The following is a 12,498-nucleotide window of genomic DNA, read 5'->3' on the forward strand; positions in this document are numbered from 1 at the left end:
AACCTTGACCGATGACGGTACATAGACCTCATCTCTTTATCTCTTTATAGTGATAATTTGCAGATCATAAATGCGGCTAGAAAACGATATGGACTAATTTTTTTTTTTTTTTAAAAATGTGCAGCAACATGCCTAAATACCGTTCCTCAAAAACCCATTTTAATTGGTATGTGAACCTCATGTTTTGATGCTGATTTATGAAGGATCATGAGTAGCTATAAAATCTGTTATTAACTAATTTTTCGTAAAATGTATCAGTATCTTACGTGATCTCCATTATGCCGAGCCTATGTTGGAGCTGTATTCTGTAGTGGTTTGTAGGAAAGATGGTAAGCCTTTCAAGTTCTATGGCGATGTTACTGTTTACTCTTCATTTTGAGGATGACCTGATAGGATCATAGGACAAAGGAGCTATGGTTAGATTCATGGTGATAGTATCAGGTGGACTAAGGTGGTACTGAATGAACATGAATCGAGTTTAAACCTGGCCTGTTTTATCAATATAAATCTCACCAGATAACCATTTGCAAATACACATACTTTCTTACTTTCAGAAGTCATTCACTCTTTAGATTCTTTGTACTCAGTTATAGAGCCTGCGTAACTTTCTATCTTTTAAATCTGTGCAATATATCAGAAAAGGGGTGTTGATGAGAAGGGTGATGTTACTAACAACCAGTAGTTGAAAAGTGAAAACATATTGATTTGAACCTAGAAAATATGTTAATCTCCACAGAAATGGCAGGTTCGACATACGCATCCTTTGTAGGAGCACTAGTGATCTCCTATTTAGCCGGGTTTTTCTTATCAACAACATCGACGGTCCAAATCAATAACTTTAATATCAGACGGTCTCACTGACTTTCAGCCAATTAGCTCAAATGGTAGAGCATTGTGCAATGCACAAAATATGGGTTCGACTCCCATATTGGCTATGAAATACCATTCTTTCTTTTACTTTCTTTTTCCAGTCAAGAAAATTTTCTATTAGCCCTTCTAAATTCTAACTAAGGTTTATCCAAATACAAGTTTCCTACAAAACTAACAAGCTAGGATATATAGCCTAATTACTTGAATGCATTGACTAATGATTGCTATATCATGCTCTCCCTATCACAAAGAGTTACAACTCATAAACTGACAACAATATAACCATTGTAGAGAATCTTACTCTGATGGAAAGCAAAGTTTCACAGTAGAACATGGAATTTGTTGTTTGATAGGCTATATGGGATTTGAACCCATATCTTTGTGCAAAATTAGCACCTCGCTCTACCATTGAGCTAATAGCCTTTAATATACGTTGTACATAACACAATTGCTCCAAAGAGATCAAAAGATATAATTTATGTCCTTATAGTATGGCTCATAATCTAGCCTCTAATGCTACGTTTTGAGCTCATCTACGCACACTATCAAAAAATTTAAAAAAAAATTAATGTCTTTAATGCAATTGGAGAAATTTTTAATGCACGTATAACCTTATTTCATGCACATATAACCTTATTTCATGCACATATAATCTTATTTCATGCCCATATCAAGAAAAACTTTTTATTGCACATAGAACCTTATTTCATGCACATAGAAGCTTATTTCATGCCCATATAAAATTAACGTCCTTAACCAACAGTAATTAGTATCATATAATATAATATAACTAACCGATGCAATCGAAAAACTTTTTAATGCACATAGAACCTTATTTCATGCACATAGAACCTTATTTCATGCACATATAATCTTATTTCATGGTCATATAAAATTAACGCGTCCTTAGCCAAAAGTAAATAGTATCATAGTATAACCAACTGATGCAACTGAAGAACCTTTTAATGCACATAGAACCTTATTTCATGCACATAGAACCTTATTTCATGCACATATAATATTATTTCATGGCCATATAAAATTAACGCGTCCTTAGCCAACAAAGAATTAGTATCATAATATAGAAGAACTTTTTAATGTAGATAGAACCTTATTTCATGCACATACAGCCTTATTTCATGCACATAGAACCTTATTTCATGCGTTTAAATTATACATCAACAACTTTACTATTCCAAACATAGAACTACACATTCTTCTCAACTAGCAGATAGTCGTGCAAATTGACAATCAAATTTCTCTTTACGTTTTTGATAGGCAATAGCTAATAATATCACTTATCTCGGTCAAATAATGCTACTTGGTCCTAATAGGCAATGGCTAATTCTAAGAGTTAGAACTTAGAAGTCAGATAGCTTTGAGCTAGATAGCATTTTGTAGGCAAGAGTCTGACTAGCTCAACTTCAATATGAATAGAAATTTGTCACATATGTTCGACCTTTAAGCAAACACAGCATATCAATTTCACTTAACTACAGAACTTCAGGTTAGCGAACCATACCTTGAATTCCTTGTTCTACTTGTTAACTTGAATGTGGAGACACACTGAGGCATGGTTTACAAAACAACGTTTCCAAACTGTTTAGAAATAGTCCGAAAAACAACAATTAATAGTGAAAGGATAGACTTACATACACTAGCAAGAACATCTGTCCCAACACAAAAAAGCACGCCAGACAAGAAAGAATTGAATGGGAATGATCCAACTGTCGCCATATAAGCCACCTGTTTGAAACACATACGTTAGTGCACACGCGCGGAAAACATATCAAGCGACATCTGGAGAAGCAGGGCCATGCACAAGATTGTCTCAATAGAGAATTATCTTGAAGGCAGTTCTTGTATTAGATGTCGCAAAAAGAAAGAAAAGTACAATCAAGAAAACAAGGAAACGACACTTTAATTGTAACTAAAATTGTGAATAGCGAGAACGAAGTAATCAAGCAGAGATATAGCAGCAATAGTCTCGTGAATTAAAGAGAAATAAGTCCCCTTCTCCCAAATAAATACTAACTTTTGCAAAAGCCTAAGGGCCTAACCATATCAATGATATGAAACCACCCCTATTTTACCCTAAGCTTCATAATTGAGGAATATGATAGAGGAAATTAGAGTAATCCAGCCTGAAAGTGGAACGAAAAACTTAAACAGGATCTGAAACGACCCATCCTGATCAAATTAGACTGTTTTTCGAGTCTAGTTCAGTTTAATTTATCCATCCTGGAGTTGGGATCCTCTTAATTTCATACCCATGCAATAAAATAAGATACTCCGATTCACAATCACGTCACAAACAAGCTAAATTTAAACCATCGACCCAAGGCAAGACTCTCTCAGCAGAGTCAACCAATTTCAGTTAAAGGGAGACATGGTGAAAGGAGATGAATGAATTAATTCAGTTCCTTCTCTCGGAATGAACAAATGCTTACCCAGTACTAACTACTGAGCAGGCAGCATAAACAACACCAGAAGGCGCAAACTTAATTAACCAAATGAGCCAACCAAATTGAACACTGAGAGTAATGGAGAACTAGCTTTCAGAATGTTACTAAACTGACGGCTTATAAGAGCAAGCCCAATTGATAGATTCATTAAGCAAAAACTGTATTTAAGTCGATAACAGATAGTAAAAACCAGAACAGAGTTTCTAAACCAAGAACAAAATAGTCGCAATTGGCGCGAAACTGTATCACACTTTGTCTGTCCCAAATTAACAGAACACTAGATACACAATCGTCATTAATTACATAAAAGCATGAATTTGTATCCTCTTCTTACCAAGCTTAGAGGCAAACATAATTCTCAAGTAATTTACATTAAACTACGAATTTGTCAAAAAGTAACAATCAATTAGCTTTAATTAAAGAAACTACTACAAATTAGGGTTAAGCGCACAATATATCCCAAAATAATTACAAGCATGGACAAATTAGGGAAAAAATGAACTATAATTGTTATTAATTTGATAAATATTACCTGAATTTGCAGGAATAACACTCAGTTATGGCGATGGAAGCGAATATGAATAGTGAAATTGTTGGCATTCGGATTTTGATGAATGAGTTCAATCAGACATTCAGGAATGTAAAGATCGAAAGGAGAGACAGTAAGAACGACATCGGTGTGAAAAAAAGAGGAGTGAGATTGGGAAATTTGTAAAATGACGGGTAACAAGGTTTATTAAATTTTGTTGACTTAATCTCAGCCCTTCTGTTTATTGAGATCTAACGGATGTGATTGGTTCTCACGGTTCTCATTATATTAGTGGTTCTCATAGGATCCCAAATCTATATATATATATATATATATATATATAGAAGTAGGATCATATGAGTTTGGTTTTTTTGGTGAGTTACCCCTCTGAATCTAGACCATTGATCTAATCTAAGATGGATGGCTAAGATTAAATCTTACTCAACCTATAAAAACCCACTTTTCTCTCAATCTCCCTCATTATTATAAAAAATCACTCTCTCTCCTCTTTTTCCCCCCTAAAAAGCCAGAAATAAAAAAAAAAAAAAAAAAGAACGACGACATGTTCAACTGTGTCAAATTCAATCTTCATCAAATTTCTTCAAATTGCAGGCTACAAACTCAATCTTCATCCTCAATCTTCATGATCCTCGTTCAAATTTGTCATCAATTAAGGAGATTCGTTGTCGCTTTCGCTTCATCTTAGTATTTCTCTTCAATTTTACTATATGTAAGTACTAATTTTGTTTTCTAGATCTGATTGGTGCGTTTTCATTATCGTTCTTATCTAATATCCTTTTCATTTTTGTTGATTCGTTGTATGTCCGTCTGCACTTATGTTTTGTTGTTAAATTGCTTGTTTTCTCATTATTTTCTCAATAATATATAGGGTTTTGAGTTTAATATGAGAATTCTAAACGATCTTGTGCATTTTCATGTTGTTTGTAAGCTGTTTCATAAGTTTTTTCTTATTCAGTTGTGTTATTTTGTATCTTTGATAATTTTTAGGGTTTTTGATTTAGATGTGTTACCACCACGAACTTTGTCTGCTGGTGTTAGTTATTGTATTGCTTTAACCGAATTATTGTATTATTCAAACTCAGTTATTGTATTTTGGGTACATTATTATTTCTCTGAAATAACCAGTTATTGTATTGTGTTGTTTTAGTTATTTCAATGCATTAGTTGGATTATTGTATTTCATTTTGCTTAGTTACTTCATTCTGACAAAATATGATTTTATTTCTCTAAAAGATCCAATTATTTTAGAGTGTTTTTATGGTTATTTCAATACTTATGGGTCGTTATTGTATTTCAGTTGCATAGTAATTTTCAACTTACGTCCTTCTTTGTTTTTATTTCTTTCAGCGAGCTTTCACTTTTTGCTAGTTCAACCCTCATCAGCTAGACATGGTTCTCATTGGGATGAATGGGAAAAAGACACCATCAAGACAACTTCTTGTTAATGTTTAACTTCAGGGATGAAGTATGAGACAAAGTACACAAGTTCAATCATGGCCGATTATTGTAAAGTTCAATCACAGTTATTGTAAAGTTCAGTCACGGTTATTGTAATAATTTACGGAAATTATTATACGACGCTGATGTAATTACTCTATTTTTATGTTGTAAAAAAAGTGTTGCTTATGTCAAATTCAGATTGCAATTCATCTTCTTCCGCTTTTTATCATCCAGCTTCTTATTCATCTTCCTCGCCTTCTTCTTCTAAAGCACGCTCAACAAATCGGGAATGGCTATATTAACTCGACGATACAATAACGGTGTTTTAATAATACAATAATCGGGTTAAAGTAATACAATCATTGAGATGTAATGTTACAACAATCGCATATGAATGTTTGAATATTTTGAGTTTTACAATAACACAATTTATTCATTATAATAATTGAGTTTCTACATTACAATAACTATAATTACAGATTTATACAAGACAATATCTCGAGTTTCTACATTACAATAATTACATATATCGAGTTTTACATTACAATAATCGAGTTTGTACATTACAATAACCGAGTTTGTACATTTCAATAATCGAGGTTCGAATTTGAATAACTATTAAATAACCACGTTTCTTCATTACAATAACGGAGTTTCTAAACAACTGGGTTAACTATTAAATGACCAAATATATACATCGATTATTCCACTGAACGTCTGTCCGTGTTCAACGTGATTCAACTCAGTAAATCACCAAAAATAATGAATTATTTCATTGAATATATTATATACATCCAAGAAGTAACTCGACGATACAATAATCGTGTTTTAATAATACAATAATCGGGTTAAAGTAATACAATAATTGAGATGTAATGTTACAACAACTGCATATGAATGTTTGAATATTTTTGAGTTTTACAATAACACAATTTATTCATTACAATAATTGAGTTTCTACATTACAATAACTATAATTACCGATTTATACAAAGATAATATCCGAAGTTTCTACATTACAATAATTACATATATCGTAGTTTTACATTACAATAATCGAGTTTGTACATTACAATAACCGAGTTTGTACATTACAATAATCGAGGTTCGAATTTGAATAACTATTAAATAACCACGTTTCTTCATTACAATAACGGAGTTTCTAAAGTCAACTAGACATTTTAACAAACAGTTGATGTGCTAATCTAGATTACAAACAATTTTCCAGGATTATGATAATAAATCATCAATCAAATGTCAACGGTAGGATAAACAAGCATACTAACGGAGTAAAATCAGAACACATAAGTTATTCTATTACATTCGTCGATTATTCTATTACATTGCGTCGTTATTCTATTGAACACCGATTATATTTGCTCATCATGATTCAAATTGCCGCAAATCACAAAAAAATATCGAAATCTTTTCAAAAGTTGTTGTAAATGAACAAATTTTCTATTAAATTTGTTGTTTCCTAATGTTATTAGTCACAAAATTTAAAAAATTATGCTTACCTTCTTTTCATAGTCTTACATTAGGGTTTCTCCATATTTGGGGCTAAATTTGACGGATATTGCTTGATGCAATCGAATTAATCGTAAGATAATCGACTTAATTTTATGCTTTTCGTTTTGAATTATTCCAGTTTTGTGAAGAATTAGTTGAATTGTGACATGAATTTGAAGAATATAGAAATATGTGGAGAAGAATGAAGAACACAGTGAACAAAAAAAAAAGAAATAAACGCACAGGAGGATTGATTTTAGGAGAGAGAAAGATAGAATTATTTTATGAGTGTTTGTGTGGGTTAATCTCAGCCCTTGATCTTGTTAGATCCAATGGTATATAAATGCGGGGTAACTCACGAAAAGTGGCAAACTCACAGGATCTTGCCTATATATATATATATATATATATATATATATATATATATATATATATATATATATATATATATATATATATATATATATATATATATATATATATATATATATATATATATATATATATATATATATATATATATATATATATATATATATAGAGAGAGAGAGAGAGAGAGAGAGAGAGAGAGAGATTGGATTTGGTGATTTTGGTTCTTATGGTGAGTTGTGAGTTGGGGGAATCTCAACCACTAGATTATATTAGAGATGAGTGGTCAAGATCAAATCTTATATGTCATATAAGACCATTGTCATTTACTTATTTTCTCTTTTTTCTAATGTTACTTTTTTTTTTACTTTAATTTTTTTTTTCTTTTTTTTTTACCTCGTGTTATTATGCTTTTTTTTACCACTTTAATTTTTGTTTTCTCTTATGTTTTTCTTTAATTTACTCATTATGTTACCTTTTTTTGTTTTTCTTTTTGTACCGGATTTTTTTTTACTTGAAATTTTTTTACTCTTATTTTTTTACCTCGTGTTATTATGTTATTATTGTGCTTTTTTTTACCTGGATTTTTTTTACGACTTTGATTTTTTTCTCTTTTTTTTTTACCACATGTTATTGTTATTCCGCTGTTATTGTGATGTTATTCTGCTGTTACTTTGATTTTTTTTACGACTTTGATTTTTTTTCTCTTTTTTTTTACCATATGTTATTGTGTTGTTATTGTTATTCCGCTGTTATTTTGATGTTATTCTGCTGTTACTGTGAATTTTTTTACGACTTTGATTTTTTTTTGCTTTTTTTTACCACGTGTTATTGTGCTGTTATTCTACTATTATTCTGCTGTTATTGTGATGTTATTCCGGTGTCACTTTGATATTTTTATTACTTTAATTTTTTTTAACTACTTTGATTTTTTTACACTGTTTTTTACCGCATGTTATTGTGTTGTTATTCTGGTGTTATTGTGATGTTATTCCGGTGTCACTTTGATTTTTTTTTACTACTTTGATTTTGGTGTTATTATGCTATTATTGTACAGCGGATATAACTCATAGTGAGTTTCAAATACTCCATTACTGACTCCATCATTTTCCATTGCCGAACTTCAGTTTTCAAGACATGCCGTGTCTATAGCCGGAGTTTGAGCTTCATAAAAATTAAGCGGCTCCGTAATAAATTATTCGAGTAAAGGACATCCTGAGAAAATCCGGCCTATCAATTCTGCATCTACAACCGTAATTTGATGCAAATGGAGGATCTTATGACATGACAAACACACCGTACTAGGAATTTTTAAAACAATAGAATTACAAGTCAATTTGATAATACACAATGTTTAGCAACAATGAAGTATCCGTTTACATAATCTTGATCAAACAATCCACCAAAATGAACAATGATACGGATTACGGAGTACTATGATACTGATGTTAGCCAGAAGCTAACACTAATATCCACAAGAATACACTTTCTTGTTTATTTATTTTTCGGTGCAACAATAACCTTGTCGTGTTGGTCAACAAGTTATTAACCAGCACTTTGCATTGCTTTCTTCAAAAAAGAAATAAATAATACGAATGTTTTAGTTCAGAGAGGGATATTTCAGAAATTTGACAATAGTATTACTATTGAACTCTTGGTCTTTGATGAAAAATCAAGAATTATAAACCTGTGTTGTCAGGGCTAGGGTTATTGATTTGCGCAGAAGTCCAGAAAACCCATGAACTCATGATTGTGCATCAGTTAAACATAAAATACACCCGTAAAAATTCCAATCAAGATAAATTCTAACATCAATGAAATCAATAAAAATCATATACTTCAACGACGAACAAATCCGATTAAAACCAAACATCAATTAAATTAATTAGCCAACAAATAATTGATCGACCGAATTGATCAATTATCACTAATTCTGCAACAAAGCCATATTCGATACATTTGAATTACACATAAAATCAATCACAAAAACAACAAAATTGATTATTTAGAGAGAAATATACCCATTATTGACCGTCAATATCCCAAATTTGAGCTTTAACAACTTTATTATCGACACGAACGCTACTAGTAGCGAACTCGACTCCCATGGTAGATTTAGATTCTAAACAGAACTCGTAAATCACGATAAAAGGAACGATTATCCGACACTAAAGTAGCCGAATAAGACTACTTTGATTAATTAAGAGAAAGAATGGGATGGCAGTGGTAGTGATGAAGGTGATGAAGATGGTTGTACGGTGGTAGTGATGTCAGTGATGATGTTGGGTGGCTCACCGGCATGGCAGGTGTCGGAGCTCCGATGTTGATTACTACGCACTTTTTAGAAGAGATTGATGACATTGGATTAGTGATGGAGTTAGACTGAGTTGCTTTTTGTTTTCATGGAGAAGTAGCGAGAAAGTCCACTTTCTGGGCTTTTATTTTCTGACTCAATTAATATCAGCCTTTGATCTTATTCTATCTAATGGTCCAGATTTCCAAACTCACAACTCACCCTAAGAACCAAACTCACGAGATCCCGCCTCTATATATATATATATATATATATATATATTCGGGATCCTATGAGAACCATCAAGATAATGAGAACTATGAGAACCTCTTTAAAGGCTGAGATTAAATCTATTTTGCTGGGATTAAACATATTTTCGGAATAGGCCAACCAGTCTCACCCTCCATTTTCCTATAATTATTATCACGCCATTTGCTTTTTCTTCTTTTCGTTTGACTTTCTCTCTCCTCCATCATCTCTTTTGCGAAGTCTTCTGTTCAAGCTTCCTTCTTCATTCTCGTTGATTTCGAGTGCCGTTGCTGTGATTTTGACCAAAATACTTCATAAATCCGACTTTAATTTTGCTTCCTTCTTCGTTCTCTCTGATTTCATCATCGATTTTTCTGATTTCGAGCGGATAAATATTTAGGTAATTCCCCCAATTTTTTTTCTTATTCATCTGTTTTAATGATTATTATGATTCAAATTAGTTGATTAAGGTTATATTTCTGTTTTGTACTTCTTTCGTTCGTTTCCATTGATTTCAGTTGTTGTTCGATTCAAGTTATAAGTATTTCTCGCTATTTTTACCACTTTTATCAAAATGGAACAATATAAACGAGGCAGATCTGGTATTAGTGAAGATTTCAATCAGTTGGAGCGAAATCGAGGCAGAGATTCTAGTTCCAGGAGATATAATAAGCATCAAGCTAGGAGACATTGTTCCAGCAGACTCACGTCTATTGGAAGGCGATGCTCTTAAGATTGATCAGTCTGCTCTAACTGGGGAGTCACTGCCTGTGGACAAAAGCCCTGGTGATGAAGTATTCTCAGGGTCAACCTGTAAGCAGGGTGAGATCGAGGCGATTGTTATAGCGACTGGTGTTCACACCTTCTTTGGTAAGGCTGCACACCTTGTTGACAGCACCAACCAAGTGGGTCACTTCCATAAGGTGTTAACAGCAATCGGAAACTTCTGCATAGTCTCAATCGCAGTTGGGATCGTAATAGAGTTAGTATTTATGTACCCAATTCAGCACAGGAGGTATAGAGATGGAATTGATAATCTGTTGGTGTTGCTCATTGGTGGAAAACTCACACCCTTGTGAAATCAAGACCGCCTGTTGTATACAAACTATTTGTAGCAAATTTACCATTTGAAGCAAGAACCAAAAACCTGAAAGAATTTTTCAATCAAGTCGCAGCGATCCTGTTTTAGCTAAAGTCATATTTTAGGATACTTAAAGAAAATCATCTGGTTATGGTTTTGTTTCTTTCAAGACAAATATGAAGCTGATGAAGTCCTTTCAGATTTGAAGGGAAGGTAATGCTTAACAACATATTTTTTTCCTTGTGGTTTCACATTTTTCCCTAATTCCGTCTTTGGCTAATTTGACGTTCATTCGCTTGTGATTAGCTAATTACCGGTAGTCTGTATTGAAATTAACATTTAACAAGCAATACAATAAGTAAACTTCCAGCATCAGTTCAGTTCAGTTGTGATTTGAGTTTCTTCCAAGTATTTTTGGACGTGCTCTTTTATAGAGTAGTTTTTTTAAGACATTATATTTTCATGAAATAAGGTTCTATGTGCATGAAATAAGGTTCTATGTTCATGAAATAAGGTTCTATGTGCATGAAATAAGGTTCTATATTCATGAAATAAGGTTCTATGTGCATGAAATAAGTGTTAAATGGGCATAAATAAAATTATATGTGCATGAAATAAGGTTCTATATGCATGAAATAAGGTTCTATGTGCATGAAAAAGTTGTTCAGTTACAGTTGGTTATATTATGATACTAATTACTTTTGGTTAAGGACGTTAATTTTATGGGCATGAAATAAGATTCTATGTGCATGAAATAAGGTTTTATGTGCATAAAATAAAATTTTATGGGCATGAAATAAGATTCTATGTGCATGAAATAAGGTTTTATGTGCATGAAATAAAATTATATGCGCATGAAATAAGTGTTCTATGTGCACGAAGTAAAATTATATGTGCATGAAATAAGGTTCTATGTGCATGAAAAAAGGTTCTATGTGCATTAAAAAATTCTTCAGTTGCATTAGTTGGTTATATTATGATACTAATTACTGTTAGTTAAGGACATTAATTTTATATGGGCATGAATAGATCCTATGTGCATGAAATAAGGTTCTATATACATAAAATAAGGGAAATGACGGTGGAAGAGATTTAATGTATTTACCGGTCTTTTTATGTAACTACAAGGCATTTTAGTGTATCTCTTACATATCTTACTATGTGAGAAACATTTCAGTGTCCTTATATCAGTTATTTAGGCTGCCATAATATAAAACGCTCGTTATTTCATAATCGTATTTGTATGGCGTATTTTAAAGGCTATTAGCTCAATGGTAGAGCAATGTGCAAATTGTGCACAAAGGTATGGGTTTGAGTCCCATATAGCCTATTAAATCGCAAATCCAACGATAGGAACATTTCATGATGCAAGCAATACAATACAATTATTTAGTAGGATATAATCATATTCGGGCAATATACCGGTAGAAAAGCAATAATGGCATTGAGCTCGTGAAATAGCTTTGCAATTATCAAAAGTTTAATACAAGTATTTCAAAGACTATTATATATACCAAAATTTTTACCATATATGCCATACTTGAATTAAATGGGATTACCAATTACACTATTTTTCATTCTTAAGAGTAAAAGAAAGATTTGATATTTCATGGCCAATATGGGAGTCAAACCCACATCTTGTGAATTGCACAATGCTCTTCCATTAGAGCTA

General features: G+C 32.2%; 1 protein-coding gene across 1 annotated transcript; it reads left to right on the plus strand.

Annotated features, from left to right (window-relative positions):
* The first annotated feature begins 9,420 nt into the window (after window positions 1-9,420).
* On the plus strand, window positions 9,421-10,824 carry LOC141630067 (plasma membrane ATPase 4-like). The gene is made up of 2 exons (XM_074442947.1): window positions 9,421-9,441; window positions 10,264-10,824. Exons 1-2 carry the CDS (start codon window positions 9,421-9,423, stop codon window positions 10,822-10,824), a joined length of 582 nt encoding a protein of 193 aa, XP_074299048.1.
* Window positions 10,825-12,498: the final 1,674 nt, after the last annotated feature.

Source organism: Silene latifolia, chromosome Y (assembly GCF_048544455.1).
Source record: "Silene latifolia isolate original U9 population chromosome Y, ASM4854445v1, whole genome shotgun sequence".
NCBI lineage: Eukaryota > Viridiplantae > Streptophyta > Magnoliopsida > Caryophyllales > Caryophyllaceae > Silene > Silene latifolia.